The sequence below is a fragment of the Cyrtonyx montezumae genome, unplaced genomic scaffold, assembly GCF_038088225.1.
Source record: "Cyrtonyx montezumae isolate F1298 unplaced genomic scaffold, pur_monq_1.0 scaffold_16, whole genome shotgun sequence".
NCBI classification, from domain to species: Eukaryota; Metazoa; Chordata; class Aves; order Galliformes; family Odontophoridae; genus Cyrtonyx; species Cyrtonyx montezumae.
This window is the reverse complement of record NW_027071892.1, coordinates 8,910,121-8,927,737: the sequence shown is the minus strand read 5'-3', so window position 1 is coordinate 8,927,737 and position 17,617 is coordinate 8,910,121. Positions and strand designations below refer to the sequence as shown.

Here is a 17,617-nt window from a genome sequence, read left to right as displayed (position 1 = left end):
CCCCAGGCTCTTGGCCCCACGCTGTGGCAGAGCCCTGCAGCTCCCAGCACTGCAGCACTCGTTTTGGTGGTTCTCAGCAGGATAGGTGCTGTTCTCCGGGTGATTCGGGACGCAATTGATTTGGGTTAAAAACTATATATATATATATATATATATATATATATATATGAATGCTAAGGTTATACAAGGTTTTGAGGGGAGAGGGGGAAAAATCTCATGCCTTTCAGGAGTTACAAAAATGCTGCCTGTGCAATTCATGTATAATTCAATGAATTCCAGAGTAGTTTGAATATTTAAATTATGTATGATCAGAGCAATAAAGAAATCTGCATTTCCTCACTCTGAGCCCCCAGACATAGTGCTCCCAAGCGGCCCCTCCCCTGAAGGCAGCTCCTCGCCTCCATTGTGCCTCATTGCTGCAAAGAAACCGAGTTTGTCTGGAAAAATGCAGCACTGAGTGCAGCCCCTTCTCACCAACAGCCGCGCAGCAGCGGGCAGGTGGGGGCAGCCCCACAGCACCCCGACCCCACATCATCTCTGTGCTGTGACTGCCGGGTGCAGGGGGGGTCTGGGCTGGGACTGGGGCTGCAGCTCCCCAACAAACAGGGTGGGGAAAAAAGCAAAGGGGGGAAAAACCGACAGAATGCTGCCTCGGCCCCTCCCTCTGGCTCACGTCCAGATGCTGTAAATTTTCATTGGTAATCTGTAATTTAATGATCTATTCCCGAGAGAAAATTAGCAGTCAGTTTACAAAAAAAAAAAAAAAAAAAAAAAATCCCTGTTAATTTAAGTCCGATGGTGGGAGAGTGGTGTGAGTGCTGCAGCCGTTCTGCACCTCCACTCTCCCCTCTGCTCAGCCCTGCAGAGGGCAATTACGAGGCAGAATCTTAGTAATGCGCTGAGATCCTTTCAAAATCTCCCAGCAAAGACTGCAGAGAGGTTCCTGGGGGCAAGAAAAGCAATTTCTTCCCTGGAACAAGAGGTGGTCCTGAGCTGGGGCACGGCTTGGCTGAATGAAAGTGCTGAGACCCAGAGAGCAAGAGTGGGTGCTGGGCTGGGGGTGGCAGTGGGCTGACCCCAGTGATGAGGGCACCCCCTACTGGTGGGGGCAGAGCCTGAGCAGTGCGGCAGAGGCCTCCCCTTCCACAGATATTGAGATGGATGGTGGTGGCTTTGCTCATTAGAGCCTGTGGCAAAGGGTAGGTGCTGGCAGTCTCTGTTGTGGTGAAGAGCTGCAAGGGGAGCTCATTAACTTGAAAAATTGGGTCCAGAGGGCTCATTTGTCTGATATCAGCTCCGTGTTTTCTCTAGTAATACAGAAAATGAGGGAGGGGGATCCGAGCTGTCCCTCAGTGACGGACTCTTTGATTTAGCCCTTCCTGATCTGTGTCCTCCCTTTCAAACAGCCTGCAGCACAGTTTGCTTTCCATACTTTTTAAGCTTGTCTATGTGAGCACGGCCAGGCCCTGCCATGTGTTCTCCTGGCACTGCACGGCTGTGCCCTTTGGTCAGGTGCTCGTGGAGCAAGGTCCAGGCAGGGCAGAGCAGGGCAGCCTTTGGGCTGCTGCAGGACAACAGCGGCTGCTGCCTGGGAGTCAAAGCCGTGTGCTGCTTCCACACCACGACCATGGCCACGGACACCCCAAGGCAGGAGTTTGGGGTGCTGCTCACAGCCCCCGTACCCTGCACTGGGCTGATCCCTCAGCTCTGTTTGCAGTAGGGACCCCAACCCGCTGGAACCCGGCCGGCAGCAAAAAGGACAGCTAATGACGGCGTGAACAGCAATCCTGCTAATTGCATCACGCTATTAATAAGGCAGAGCTGTCAAAGCACGGCAACTGCTCGAGCAGAAGTCAGTGCCAACCGTGGTCCCCAACCCTGCACGTGGCAGGCCCGGGGGGAGGGACAAGGAGGGTCGTGGGGCTCAGAGCTGCCGCTCCATCCCGGGGCAGCTCCCGGTCCCCAGCTGCTGACAGCCATGTTCCCCTTTCGGTCTTTCCCGTTACATTAGAAGGGAAATCTATTTCCTGTTTTCAAAAAGAAGGCGAGCGAACTCAGTGTTAAATATAGATATACGGTATGTAAATGAATCTGACAACTGAGTGAATAAAAAATGAAGGTGTAAATTATTGAAGGGTGGGAGGAGATGGCGCATGCAAATAGCATTAATGCGGAAGGAGGCAGCTCTCTGAGCAGGGAACAGAGGTTTGGAAACGTAATTATTTCTTTTAAGAAAAGAGACGCAGATTAAATAAAAGCCAACAGTCCTGGCACACGCTTATTTCAAAGGCCTTTCCTCCCGCCGTATCACTTCGTTCTCTTGCCTTTTTATTTATTTAATTATTTAATTGTTGCTTGCAAATCAATGAGAGCGATCAACGGCTGCTGGATGCTGGAGCTTTAGCTAAAATAAGGTGAAATGAGCTTTGCCGTGGCCACAGGGACGGCCGTGGGGTACACGCTGGTTGATCCGGGGCACAGGGCTGCTGCTGCACACCGGGGGGGGTTCCGAGGCAGCGCGGTGAGCGGTGCTGCAGGGACGCGGTGCTGCGGTGTGTACCGAACGGGCGTTTATCTCCCCGTGCACATCGGAGCTGGCACCTTGCTGGGGGTGGGGGGGTGGGGGGGTTCCTGCCACGCGGCCCTGCGCCCTGCACGAACCCTGCGTGCATCCCGCGTGCATCCCGCCCGCTCCCCCCCCTCCACCCCCCCATCCTCCGTCTCCGTGGTAACGGCACCGCCGCACCGCTCCGCTCCTTTGTGCTCCGCGCGGTGCTGGCGGTCGGCCAGGAGCAGCCCCGACCCCGGGCTCCGCGGAGGGGCCGCCCATGTCCGCGCTGCCGGCGGCGATGGGGCCCCAGGAGGGGCGCGGCGGTGCCCGGGGCTCCATGGACGGGGCGAGCGGCAGAGGGAGGCCGGGCACGCGGTGCTGGCTGCTGAGCTGGAGGGGCTCCAGCAGCACAGGGCGACGGTAGCGCTGCCAGCAGCGCGATGCAATGCAACGGGACGCCAGCACTGCCCGGAGCTCCATGGCAGCAGTGAGGTGCCGGCTGTAGCTGCGGTACCAGCCCAGCGTGCAGCTCCCAGGAGGGCCAGACCCTCTGCTGGGGCTCACTGCCCCCCATGCAGCCGCCAGCACCCTGTGTTCGCCGTGTGGATACCCTGGTGTTATCCAAGCAGTCTTCTCATGTTGTTCAGTTTCAGTCCGTTTGAGGTGAATAGTCTTGTTAAGGTAAAACTGAACGTTTTCTCGTGAAAATACAGCATTTACAGCTAAATGAAAGCCCACTTGTCAAAACCAACACACTGGCCCCGAGCAGTGTGTTTGTTTTGCAGTGTAGTGAAGAAGGAAGAGATCTTCGGCTGTGATCTTTGTAGCCCTCCTCAGAACTGAGCAGAAAGGAAAAAACAAGGGCAGTTTATTTAAAAAAAACATCCATGGGGGAAAAACAACAAATGAGCACAACAACAAACAAGCTCCAGTAGATGTAAATGGAAACAGGCCAAACAAAAAGGAATGATATACTTGAGATTCAGTTCTGTAGTTTCTGTCCTGTTGACAAAGATTGGCGTTAGATTCTTGTGCAGCACCTGGCAATGGAGAAGGCCAAGGTGCCAGTGTAGGACCAGAGCAGAAGACCTCACCTTTCCTCTGCTACCAGGAAAGTCCTGGGGCCTGTTTTATGCTGCGAGCCTCCATCATGCTGCAGTGATATGTGGCCACACCAAGTAATTGTATTTTCAGATTAGTGCTTAGGAGCGATTTGAATAATCAAGACAAGGCCACTTCAAAATTAGTGCTCTTTGAAAACTGATCCCTAGGTGATGCGTGTCCTCAGCTGACATGCACAAAATCAGGAGCAGAAGCGGTGATGCCCAGAGTCAGATTGCTGGGAAGAGAGTACAGCAGCTGGTGGGACTGCTGAAGTGTCCCCTCCCTGGCCCTGTAAGCCCTCTCCCTGCCATGCAGGGGACATCAGGACAACACTGGGCTCCCAGCACTGATGGGGACGGGGAGAAGCCCTTGTTTTTCCCTGCACTCTTCGTCCCTGTGTTCTTGCTGATGGTGGTGGAGGAGGACACTGTCATTGCATGCTTCTCCAAATAGCACTACGCTACATTTGGATTTGTTTTTTTTTATTTAGGAAAACCAAAAACAAACAAATAAATAAAACTGGCAGAAACCTGGGCCATAAAGTAGCCTCCTGCCAGTGGTGACTCAGATGGCTCCAGCATGGGCACAGCCTGGGGACTGATGCCATGCCCATGTCCCCTCCCCATGGGAGGAAGGATATGGTGGACCCTCAGTACGATTTTCTTCTGAGGTGTGGTGCAGCCCTGGCAAATAAAGCTTGGAAGCATCTATTGCACTGCACCACTTAAGAGACCAGGGGACGTGAGGACAGTGTAATTGGCTGGATGCAGAGTGAAAGTCAGGCTCAGCGATCCCATTTTACACTTGGCAGCCTTCCCAAGTGCAGATCAAGGGAAGCGAGTTCGACTAGCTTTAAAACACAGGGAAATTCGTTATCTTTTGTAATTTTTTTTGCTGATTTAAAGAGTAGGATTAAATTCTCCTTTAATAACCCCAAGCGCCCGCTCCCCCCGTTCTGATCACTCTGTGTCACAGCGATAATGCTGGAAAGGCACTGGGAGCCTGGAGGCAAGGAGGAGAATCCTCTTTTCCCAAGCACAGATCTGATGATTGCTCGCTGCTGCAGCCCTTGAGCACTGTACAGGAACTGCTTCCCAGGGCTGCTCGGAAGGCAAGCTGAACACTTTGTGTTAGCACTTTCCAACTCTGTCGTTTGCATTACCTCCTCCTAATTAAGGATCCTATGGAGACCCAGATGTGTAACATAAATAGTCTGTCTGACTCAACCGAGCTGCTCCTGGGCAGGCTTTGTTTTATGAGCAAGGACTGCTTCTTCGGTGCTTTCACCTTACCAGCTCCTACCATCAGCGATGCTATTTTTAAATAGTTCTAAAAATGCATCCTGTAAATAAAACCTCTACCATGAACAAGGAGAAGAGCCATTCAGCAGAGCAGTGCACAGAGCCTCTCTGTGAGCGAGAGAACTGTTTTCCCTTGTCTGTCAGATCAGCTCATTTAGATTATTTAAGTCAAGTGCAGTTTTGAAAACAATCTGGTTTGCTCATGACAGCTTCTTCATTCTGCATAATGATGCTGAATGTAACAAGCAGCAAAGGGTTATTGACGGCAAATTTTCCACATACTGAGGCCTGCGTTTCTCATGTCGATTTATAAAGGAGAACCTTGCTTTATTTTCCCCAGACATTAGGCAGAAACTATTTCCTAACATGTCAGCTTTAGAACCCTGTGCTGAAGCTTCATTTTGCGTGAAGCCTTCACAGCAAATGCAGATAAAGGGGAGGGTGAAGGAAAGGAGAGCTCTGAAATGGCGCCAGCTCCTTCTTAACTGCTTTTAGTCAGCACGTTTCTCTGTCTCTTGCAGTTTATTCTCTCACTCTGATTATGTAAAAATCCTAATTAAAAAGTTAATGGGGAACTGAAGACAGGAGGATCCAGATGCGTGCCAGGCTGCCAGGGGGCAGATGGTGGCTGCTGTTGGGAAAGGATACGTGGGGATCAGTGATCAGAAGGCCATGTTTACTGAGTGGTGAAAATGTAACAGAGATCCTTTGCTGGCAGCTGCCTGACGGCAGAGCAGGTTGCTTCCCTTCAGTAGTTGTTTCCATTATTTCTAGTTTCACATCTGGCCATGGTGCTTTGGAGATGTTCATGTACACATCAGGAAAGCAGCAAAGTTCAGTGCTAACAGGACACGATGTGCTGCTTCCCAAATCCCAAACCACCTTTGTTTTGCTGCGATGCGGGCAGTTGGTGTGTGACAGGGGTGGAGTTCAGCTTTCTGCTGCTTCTTGAATAGAAGATGCTTCTGATCCAAGGCTGTTTTTCTCGCCTGGATTTCTCCAGTGAGGACAGCAGTAACTCAGCAGTGTAGGAACACTACTGAAATAAAGTGCCACTTGGGAGGGTGAAAGGTGTAGAAGCACAGGGTTGGTGTGAGGAGATGTTGGGATTGTAGTGGGGTTAGTTAATGCAGCTGTTTGGCTGATTGTACAACAAACTGTCATATTTATAAGACAGAATAGAAGCATGTTCTGCAGCAGACTAGCTGCTAGGAGCATGTGCATAAATAAAATTAGGTAGCAATCTAAAATAATAAAGAAAGCTACAGATCTTGACTAGGAATTTTATTGAAAGAGGCATAATACAGTTAACAAACCAACATGAAAAGAATACATAATGAATATATTAGCCTTCATAACTGAGGACTAATTTAACAGCAGTCCTCCTGCATTGAGTGCAGTCCCTTTAAAGACAGATAAAACAGAACTGCAGTGAATGAAACAGCCAGACGAAGCTGAATCCAGATGCCAGCAAATAACAGCTTTTAGTCGCACACAATTACGTGACAATCCAAACTTCCCCACATGAAAAAAAAAAAAAATATTAGGACCAAATTTAACTTCCAAGTTATTAATAGAAGCAGAGAAACTAATTCCAAACTGTCAGTGCTCCTTTAAGTACATGAAAAATAATACTATCACTTTATGCATGTGCATGTTCAGCTCACAGCAATGCAAGCTCTATCATTAAGCCTCTAGGAAGAGGACAAAAATAACCTTGCTGGCTAGGCTGCATTGTCATAAGTGCTCATCTTGAATAAGGCAGGATCTGCTTCAGCTGAAAAATACTCCATTCATTCATGCTGGCAGAAAGGCAGGTGATAGTGCAGCATGTTTTCAGAGACCATTGCTCATTTGTCTAGGGTACCCACTTATTGAACAGGTGAATAAAATGTCATTCTTTTTTTTTTTTTTTAACTAACATTAATAAGAATGGTGAAAGCCAAATTAAACTGAACAGGTAAATGTTTGTGATGATGTTGCAAGCTGGATGCACTAAGAGAGCAAGGACTCCCGTATGCTAACAAAACCACTTGTCTCTGCAGCTCTTACAATAGAGCAAGCAGGACGACGCTTATTTCCATGTGAACACTGAAAGGGTGCTTAGAAGAAAATTAAATTCCTGAACAGTACTGCAGGCTCATACAATAACAATCATTCCTTGAACAGTAGCTGTTCAGACTGCTGGGATATTTTTAACCAATGCTTTAGAACTAAATGCAGGAATGCTGGCGAGCAGCTGTCTGAAAGACAGTTTGGCTGTGCACAAAAACGACCCAGCACTGAGACCAGACAGAATGCACTGAAAGCCAAAATAGCTCGATTTTTCTTACAGAGATAGTAGTAACAAGTATGACATCAGTGTACTCGGTATGGCACAAGTGCCTTTCCAGTCCAACTTTTCTAAAAAGGAAAGGATAATCTGTATTCACTGTATAATCTGTATTCACACTTCATTAGACAGTCTGCTAAGAGTGCTGCATCTACCTCTAAGAAATTTATCCTGTAGGCATCAGAACTTGGAAGCAGAAGTCAGCCATAGTGTTTGCAAATGCTTGCTAAGCTGACTCATGAGTTTAAAACTGGTATTGCAAATAGTATTCTAATATATGCTTATTATTTATGCCAGTAACAAAACTTTAAATTGCTGTAACTAAAATTGTATATAGGTATATCTATATAAACTCTTTGCCACTAGTTATTTTGTGGACTTGGGAAGTGAAAATGGAATGATTTCACTTTCACGTTGAGGAGCTTTGTAGCTCTCACACTGGCAACATTTGGGCTATGAAGACCTAACCCAGCACTACCTCAACCTTTCCTACAGAAAAGCATCTCCATGGCCATGGCTCTTTGATCTCATCTTCCTTGTCTCAGCATTACTGTTCATAATTCGTTTCCATTTATTCCCTGTCAGTCCTCTGACTAGTTCGATTTCTCCAATGTAGTTTATGGGATATTTTTACTGAACTCGAGTGCAGTAAAACTAAGAGTGTGGCTCATAGATTCTCCTCTCTGTATTGCGTGCATATTAAGTTAGAATGGCTCTGGTTACTCTTTTTATTACGCATTCACATAAACCAATTTCTAGCTAGGTCTGTAAGCACGAGGCACTTTTCAGTTCTTTCTCTCAACTTGATGAAGTTTGCGGAAGGATAAGAGAAGCACTATCTTATTTGATGGTGGTTATTTAGACATTGGTGCTTTTCCATCAGGCTTAGTTGCTGAATCCCCCAAATTCAGAGCTGAGCTGAGTCAGCAGTGCTAGGATCAGAAACAACTGTGATACGCAGGGAAAAGTATTGGTGGAAATCTGTGTGGTTTTCCTATTTGCGTGTCATCTTGCAATCCTCAGGAAAGTGGCCATTCTTTTCTATAGGACGTTTAACGAAGGAACGCTTGGAACTCGGTGTGTCTTTTCAAGGTTAGCAAGAGGTGCAGGACACACCACGTCCCCAAAGCAGCCAGCTGCCCCAGGGGAAGGCGCGCTGCGGAGCTCCGCTGAGCTGCGCCCACCCCTCCAGCCCGGGGTCGCGCCGCAGGGCTCCAGCCGAGGCCTCGTGCGAGGCGGCCCCGACCTCAGGCGATAGCACTTCACCCCCCCCAGCCCCGTCGCTAGGGCGGTTGCTACGGCGCCATGTTGGGAGCGTGCGGCGACCCGGAAACTCTTCTGGGGGTGGGGTTTCGCTTCCTGTGCGGCGGGGCCGGACCCGGCCGGGTTAGGAGGCAGGAAATGGCGGCGGTGCTGCAGCAGCAGCTGCCGGGCCCTCCCGCTCCGCAGTGCCGGGCCCAGGCCGCCTAGAGCCGCCGCGCCAGCGCCGGGCCCGGGCCGCAGCCACGCCGGGCCGGACTCCGAGCACTTTACATACATGAGGTAGCGGGCGGGGCCGGGCTGAGGCGCCAGCGGGGTCCTGGGCGGCGGGCGAGGGAGGGGAGGGGCCGGGAGGCGGCGGGCGGGGAAGGGGGGCTCGGGGCGGCGGGCGCGGTCCCGCTCGGCTGCGGGGCTCGGGGATGGGCTCGGCCCACCCTGTGTGCGGGAGCGGCCTCCGGCGCGGGAGGAGGCGCGGCGGAGCGCTCCGCGGCTGAGCTTTGCCCGCCCGGCCCGGGGCCGTTCGCTCCGCTCCACGCCCCGCGCTCGCAGCGGGGACGCGGGCCGAGGGGCTGAGGAGGGATCTGGAGAAACGAGACGAGGAGAGAAATTCCGGCGGTCGGCTTTGAGACGGACTGCCAAGTTTCAGTGATGCAGCAGAATTGCGTTGTTCGAAGTGCTGGAAGTAATTCGGTGCGGGATGTGCGGCGGGGAAAGCTCCGCTCCCGCCCCGCCGTGCCCTGCTGCCCCCGGCTGATGCCCGGTGCTCCGTGCTCTGCCCCGCCCTGCTGCCCGGCCATGGGGCGCGCTGCGCTGCGGCTTGGGTCCTTGCTTTCTGTTGCATTGCTGTCGTTGACATGGGATCCTACAACATTTTCTGTTCCAGAGAATTGGAAGCTAAAGCTACCAAAGAAGTCGAAAGAAAACTAAGCAGGTAAGATGCTTGAATCCCCTCCTGAGCTAATAGCGTGGGCTGGAACCGCTGTGTGTTTGATCCGGGCCTTTAGTGTCATGCTAATTGTGAGGATTTCGTAAAATAATAACTTGAAAATATGCCCTGCTATTGCGTGGAGGCATTTCTGTGATTTAGTTCAGTAGGCTGAACGCTTTTAATGTGGCTTCTTTTACATGCAACGTCAGATTCTATAATAGAATTTCTTTAATAGGATAGAACACTTTTGAAGAGAAAAATAACTTGGCATTCTGTCTTAAGTTGAACCTAACAGTATTCCAAAAATTAATGAAGGTGAGATTTGTTTGTGCTTTTTTGTTTGTTTGTTTGTTATTTTTTGTATGCAGTTCAGGCCGATATTGCTGAGAAGCAAGAAATTACTGGCTTGGGGGAGAAAAACTGGCTTTGAACTAAAGCAAACTGTAATTGGGTTTTGGCTTCTCTTTCCATTAAGAGTTAAAGGCAGGAAATTTCTTATTGGCATGTAGCTGTTATCTCAGTGTGTTGAAGAGTGGGCCTTTCCTTTTAAAATACTTAGCTCAACAGTAAAGAGTTATGTTGAATTGGGAATTTTGTGCGAGTTATATATGTTACTTTTGTATTTAAGAAGTTGTTTCTGCTGCACCATTTCTAGAACAGTCACATTCTTGCAAGTATCTGTCATTTATATTGTTTGTTTTCTATGTTTGTCCTATCTTTTTAAGTATTCTTTTTCAGTTAGACCTTAGAGGGATTTTCACGAGGGCCATTTGAAATATGCTGAAAACCTGAATGCAGCTGATGGATTGCTAGTTTCAGTTCCTGGTAGCCTGTGTTTTTCTTGCTTACTGTGATTAATTGATCCTGAACTTTCAGATAGATTTCCAGTTCTACTGTGAAAACTGATGGGCTTCCCCCTATTGTCAGTGTATGTCTTTGTTTTTTGGTGGTATGCTTAAGTAGGAATAATTTTCCAATTTTATTGATGGCATTTATGTAACTTACACAGAATCTTCAAGATTAATTAAAAGCTATATGTTAGGAATAACACGACGGTCTTTGTTAAACAGGCTTTATTTGAACAGTACATTACAATTTTTAAAGTAATCAAATTACAACTTTTAAAGTAATCTGTCCACCAAAAATTCCAAAGCAGTGTAAAAAGCCATAATTAAATCATTATCATTCTGGGCTTAGCACTTGCTACATAACTGATACCAGAAGCAATTTCAGAAACACATTCTTTAGGTATGGTAATAAATTAAATATATATATATATATATCATGTCTCAAATGTGATGATGTGTTGTCTTGCTGTGAGCTGTCTTGTCACACTGACAGCTTAGATAGTGTAAAGAGGTGAAAGTAAACTAGAACTGTGTAAATGAGGTGCTTGTGGGCAGTGGGAGCAGATCAAGATTCTGATACAAAATGGCTCTTGATTTTCTGACACAGGTATCTGTTCTATTCGTTTAAAATATTCAGAACTTTAAAATTCTGTTTTAACAGCAATATATCAGTTATTTCCAGAAAACTTTCTCCTAATTGGCTTCTTTTTAGTGAGAATTCTTTTACCGTGTGAGGACATAGCTTGGCACAGTGTGCCTGCTCTGCATAGACTTGATAATTGCATTAGTGTTGCAGAACTCAACAGATAGTAGAGAAAGAATTACAGCTGTCATTATCTGTGATCTTACTAAATTTGCAGTGAACTAGTCAAATTGTAGAAGAGCAAATGTCATTCTCTGGGAGAGGTAAATAGACCTATGCTACAGTCTGTCTTAATATAAAACTGCCAAGTGTATGTATGGACTGTAAGTTCTAGGGGATGTTGGCATTGCTTCATGTAAGTTCTGCAATTCCTGTTGGAGTTTATGCTTATAAATTGTTTTTTTTAATCTCACTAAGAATATTGGCTTGGGCTATTGGTTTTTGATAGAATAAGCATTGTAGCTGTTAATACAGCTTGCTTATTCAGTTAGAGTGATGACTTTTAACCTCAGGTTTAGAAATTTGGCATGCTTGGCCGTTTATAAAAGGGTCTTCATTTGGTCAGCACCTTCTCTAAAATGCACTTTTGCAGGGGACTAGGTGTATATTAGTGTTTTAGAAATAAGTGCAGTGTGTGACTGAAACGGTAATTCAGATAAATGTGTTGCACATTTTATTGTTGCATATTCCAAGTGAAATGTCACCTGTTCATCTGCCACTGAACAGGAGTGTGTAACCCTCTGCTGTTAACCAGAGGAATGCAACTTAAATTGGGTTAAAATGAGGAGGAGTACAAAAGGCCATGTAGTTCTTCTGGTTTAAGAAATAACTTCTTAATTCTGTTTGGTAAACAGGGCTTTCCTGCCTCACTTATGTGGAACTGAGAGAAGGTAAATATCTGAACTACATTTACGATTTTATTCCTGGGCACATGAGTTTGACTCCTGCTCCCCAAGCATGCACATCACAGGAAAGGTTTACAGTGCAGCTTTCATTCACCCATTTCTGCTCCATTTGCTTTGGCTGCAGGCTCTCTGTGTTCTGGGGGAACTGACTTTACTGACCTCACATATGCCTCTACACCTCATCCGTGTATTCTACTAATACATCATTTTTTGTCTTTCTTACTCTTCTGTGTTAGACTAACAATTATCTTCCCATGAGGTTTTCTTTATTTTCTCTAGAAAATGATGTCTTAATGATAGAGGCATAGGTATGAGAATCAGAGTGAGACATGCAGTGGTTTCTGCTGCTACTTGATACTTCAGCATTTGATTTTCTGTTTGTGCTAAGGGAGCAGGGTTTTTAGTGTGGGCTTTTTTTTTTTCAATAAACTTCTGCAGTTGAATGGGAAGAGCTTATTGCAAAGAGGCAGCTTCCTTTCAGAACCTTTAGAGATGCTTAGACAAAATGATGCATTATAAGTGGGGTGCTTTTTCAGATCATGTGTAATTGCCAGGTTGTCCCCATAAGGCAATTTTCTCTTAGCGAACTCATCCCACAGTACACTTCTTGTCTCTGTGTTAATAGTGCTGAAGCTGTAAGGATTGAATGACTGTATGGTGGACTGGAACAGTGAGTGTTCATGTTTGTGTGTCTGTTGCAGATATCCCGTATGACCAGTTTGCTTAAGGAGGAGCAGTTTAATAGTTCTTTGCTTTCCCACTTGTAATGAAGATAGGGATTGTTTATTGCAGCTGCTGAAGTCTTGTGTATTTGGGTGACAGATCTGTTGTGAGAGATTTGTATGCCTGTGTAGTAGATAGACCCTAATCTGGAATGAAGCCTCAGGGACAAAATGTAACAAAAATATTAGTCTGGAATTACGGTGTATTTTCAGTTGTTGTCATTTGGAACAGCTTCTGCATTAGAAGAGAGGAAAGGTGAGTGTATTCCACACAGTTGTTAGTGGTAGGCATGTTAGCTGAATTTCTGTTGCTTCACTTTTGCAGCGATAATTTGAAGCCTGTGGTATTTTAAAAGTAAAAAAGAAAGTAGTTGGCAGTCATTTGTCAATTAGTTATGCATTGGAGTATCAGTTTATAGCTTGGCATTTCTATGCATTAATAGCTGCAGAGAACACAGATGTAATGTCTCTAAGTCAGTGGTTTCCTTATCAGTGGCTTTCTTTGCTCCTGTATAACGTGCTGGGTTTTTGTGATCTTCAAAGTAATGGCTTCTGTTCTATGAACTTGGGGTGTTTCTGTTGTGATGCACTGTTTTGCAGGAAGCATTAATTAGGGAATCAAAGGGTCAACTTTTAACCAAAATACACCTTTTCTAATTGGTTCTTATATAGAAAAGCTAGCTATTGTTTTTTAGAAATAATTACATTGTCAACTGTGTATGATGGCACTATGAAAAAAAATATTCTGACCTAAAGTTTGCTAATACAGCAGAAATACAAACATGGTAAGTTCTGGCATTGTTTGAAAGCCTGTGTGTAATGCTGATGTGGGTTGGATATGTAGTGCCTGTGTACACATGTAATGTCTGCAGAATTATAAACATTTTTTCAATTCCATATTTATGTAATTTTGTCAGTGTTCTTCCTGTAGCATTGTGAGTTAATTTATAACTAGAAGATAAGCAAATGGTGAATTAAAAAAAACATTAAAAAATATGTATCTCTGTAAATTTTAAGTGGTTTCAAAAGTGTATAATTGCTTCTAATTGCTTTTATGTTTAGTAGTGTAGTAGTGAACTTACAGAAGGCAAACAGCCAGAAATACTTAATGCAGAAGCTGATGCCTGGCGATGCAGTAGCAAGCATGCTGCCAGTGTGTGCAGCATCCTGAGTGATAAGTCCTCTCAAGAAGTGGACTGATAGATACTGTTTTACATTCACTTATTAATAAATATCTATTCCCTTCAGATATTATCTAAGAGCATACGGCTGCTTGGTTGCTGGTGTCCTTCTTGCAGTGTGCAGTGCCCCCATGGGATCCCCTGCTGGCTGGGAGCAGCAGGCACACAGCGTGCTTAGCACGGGGCCAGCGCAGTGACTCCAAAAGCTCCAGCTCCGCCTTCGTGGTGTTTGAAGAGTTTTAAAGTCAACCTAGGATGTAACACCTCTGGGAGAAGCCCTGCACAGCCTCACAGCTTCTAAAAGCATTCGCTGCTGTCGTCAACATTGTCTTTAAAAATGTGCTAGCACCATCTTGTGGGGCAGTGAGATTTAATTGGGTTTGAAACTGAGTTCAGGAGCTATCTGCTTGGCAAGCAAGCGTGTGAGCATCTGTAACAGTGCTGACATCTTCAGAAACGATTGAAGGATGAGTTCTAACCACTAGCATTAGCTTGAAGAATCTCAAAGCCCAATTAATGCAATTTTCTTACAGAAGTAGTTTGGTTCTGGTGAGTGCTGGATAGCTGATGTTAGTGGTGAGACAGCACATTGTTTTGTTTCAGCACTGACATTTACTGTGTGCGTGCACTGTGTACTTTTCCCTCTGTGATACTGTGTTCATAATAATGCAGGGAGAGTCTTGGATCTTAATTTGTGTCAAAATTGGCCTTGTAACTATAATTTCCTCAGTAGGGTGACAGGAATTGTAATTTTATTGTGGCGTAACGTCTTCCCATTTGTAAATTATAAAGGCATAGTTAGCATGCTCTACAAACATTAATCACTGAATCCTCATTATGTCTTTCAGAAAAAATACGGGTATGCTCACTTTTCCTGTGATGTAAGAACAGGAGCTGAACATGTCTAACCATTTTCTCTGTTTCAGCACAGATGCTTTCACAGTGCCAAGCTGGAGCTTTTTAACTTAGACACTGTTAGAATCTTTTTGAAGAATTAAAGTTATAAGTAAAATATGATTTGATGCAAGTCGTGTCTGGGCTGTTTACATTTGGCTCTTTACAACTGCTTCAGATTGCAAACTAGGAATCGGGAGAAACAGAAAATAAAATAGAAAGTTAGCATTGTCACAATTTAAAGAGATGGTAATGAATGCTGTCTAGTGGTCAGAATGTAGCTGCTTTCCACGTAAGTGGCACAGTGCTGCTGGGAATGAACTGAAAGACTTGGTCTCAAGTCACCCAGAGTCACAAGGCCCTTCTCTGTCTAGTAAAAGTGATGCACCCATTTTAGAAGATAACCAGTTGTTGATTGTTTGCATTATTTTAACAGCTTAAATGAGTGAAAGAGTTTTGATGTGATTTTCTCCTTGCACAAACAGAGTTGTGCTGAGTGAGGTACAGCCAAGCATGCTGCTGCCTGCACTGTCCCTGTGCTGTCAATGGAATAAGTCTGCCCAGACGCAGGGAAGAGCTCCGCAAAAGAACTACTCACCTTCCCTTTTTTGTCTTGTTACTTTGTCTGTTTCTTGTTACGTGCTACTAAGTATTGTGGAGTTGGTGACGATTTGTACACAGTTACCTAAAATTTGAGTACTGATTGTGAGCAGGGAGCTATTCAAGTGCAGGACGGTCCATAGGAAATGCTGTGTAAGGCTTCTGTTTCTCAGGATGTAGCATGAAAGTATGTAACTTGTATGTAGGTATGTAACTTGTGGCTATTGCTATCTGCTGATAGGGCGCTGCATTTACAGTAAAGGAAACGTGCTCTGTCAGCTGTTGGAGGTGGAAACTTAGGGGTCTGCTTTAGATTGGCAGCTTAATAAGAAAATCTTAATTTATATTCTAGGTTTAAGTAGGAGGGTAAGATAGTACAGCTACCTTCCTTGAAAAATTGATGTTTTTAATGTAGAGGATGGACAATAAGGGCTTTTCTGTTAATTAACTGTACAGTGGGTCAGTTTTGCTTTTCAGTCACTGAGGCTTAACATCATAATGGCAATCCAGTGCTCTTTTTAAGAGCTACCTATATGTAGGCAGTGTACTGGGATCATCTAGTGCCCTGATGCATACTAATCATGGTGTGTGTGTTCTGTGCTGGCTTTGTCACATAAAGCCATCTTAAATGCATGAAAACAGAATGATCAGTGTTATAATTCAGGGACTGTATTATTCCTCTATGGAAACAGGAAGGCAGTGCTGTGGTAGAGTAATCCAGAGGTACCTGTGTGTTTATTGGTAACATTTTTATTCTAAAAATGTCATCATTCCCACTTAGTTGTAGCAGGATTGAGTCTTTTTTTTTCTTTTGCTGTGAAAATAGTACTTTGCACAGTCTGTGCATCTTACAGTGCTGCATTTTTCTTCTAAAACCTGAATGATTTCAGTTTGGTTGCACGTTCTCAGGGTGCAAGGCAATGATGGACAAAGCATGTCACATACACAGCACACAGATGTCACTGCAGGTTAATCATTAGCCCAAATTTGCACAGCATCCAAGGCATTGCTTTAAAGCAAACTGACATGTGATGTGACTAAGCTCTTAGTTGTCCATAAAAGATTTTTAATACCTAATTGCAAATTGTTTTTATACATTAAGACAGTCCTCAATCTTGCAGCTGGATGATAAAACCGTGTAATAAAATCTTCTCTTTTTCTGCCTTGCCTAAGCATGTGAAATGCATGGAAAAAACAGAAAAGGTGCTTTTTTTTTTTTTTTTTTTTGTACAAAGCTGAACACTGGAGATAAATGCCTGACAAGACCACTTGTCCCCATCTGGATGTAGGTTTGCTTCCCTCAGTTGTTTCTCACCTTTTCCTTTTGCTGTGGTAAGTAACACGGGTGACTGCTCATTTGTACTGCCTGAGAGCTGCACAGCAGCCAGGAGTCCAAGCTCTTCTGGAACTCCAGCTGGTGGGACACAAAGCATGGACGGTGCTGGGAGAGGGCTGGTTGCTTGTGAAATGCCACTCTACAAATGAGGGCTGCTTCAGTTTGGAGATTTATTTCCAGAGTAAATGAGATGTCTTCTTCCTTTACTTAGTCAACGCTCACGGAGTTTGTTCCCACATCCTGTTGAAAGTATGATAAAAATTAGAAGGTGGCTCAGGGAGAGGATGAGTGTACTCTGCAGCCAGCGTTAGGGCTGTGCTTATCAGGGGTGTTTGTGGCAGCCTAAGTATGCTTCAGGAGGAGAGCTGCAAAACATTTTCAGCCTTGGTTATTTTGTTGTTGTTGTTGTTGAGTTATTGTTGTTAATCTTGCCCAAGCCTGAAGCTTCAAAGTCTTCCAGCTTTAAACATTCCTAACCCTGACACGACAAAGTAGCCCTAATAGTAGGCTTTCTAGGAAATCCAAATTCTCTACTGTCTGAATCTCAAACACTGAAGTAAGAGGGCATTGGTGGGCTTCCTCTGCCTTAAAGTGCTCCGTGCAAGCTGCTGCCACCTCCCTTTTTATATTTGGCTTCGTTGTTGCCTTCACTTTAGAAACATCCTACCTTTTTGTGAGCCCTTGTTTTCATTCTGATACCTGAAACAAGGCATTAACCTTTGCTTGTGCATTTTGCTTTATCATGAGCTTTTTTGCATGATTAGCCCAAGTTCTTGTTTTGTCTGCTGATTCCCAGTCTTTTCTATCCATTGTGTTTTTGTGCAGATTTCCTTCTTATTCTCATCAATAATCACTGTGTCTCCTCAACCATGGTATTAAAAACAGTTTATTGTTAGTTCCTACTGACACAGATAGCTTGTATGCCTTGACTTTTTCCTGCTTTTGGTATGCTCCATAATCTCTCAATTGTTTTGATTTAATGAAGTCTGACTTGAAGAGTGCAGCATAATCT

The 17,617-nt window shown here is 45.2% G+C and overlaps 1 protein-coding gene across 6 annotated transcripts in view; it reads left to right on the top strand.

Moving 5' to 3' along the window:
• The first annotated feature begins 8,661 nt into the window (after positions 1-8,661).
• Positions 8,662-17,617, top strand: part of TNRC6A (trinucleotide repeat containing adaptor 6A) — a 41,345-nt gene continuing 32,389 nt past the window's right edge. For 4 of the 6 annotated variants that reach the window (XM_065732691.1, XM_065732689.1, XM_065732686.1 and 1 more), the window contains exons 1-3: positions 8,662-8,830; positions 9,432-9,479; positions 11,822-11,857. In XM_065732691.1, the coding sequence (XP_065588763.1) occupies positions 8,826-8,830; positions 9,432-9,479; positions 11,822-11,857 (89 nt within the window). In that variant the 5' untranslated portion in view covers positions 8,662-8,825. Of the gene's footprint in view, positions 8,831-9,431; positions 9,480-9,711; positions 9,792-11,821; positions 11,858-17,617 lie in introns of all 6 variants that reach the window. The other 2 variants (XM_065732690.1, XM_065732688.1) reach the window with 2 other exon arrangements.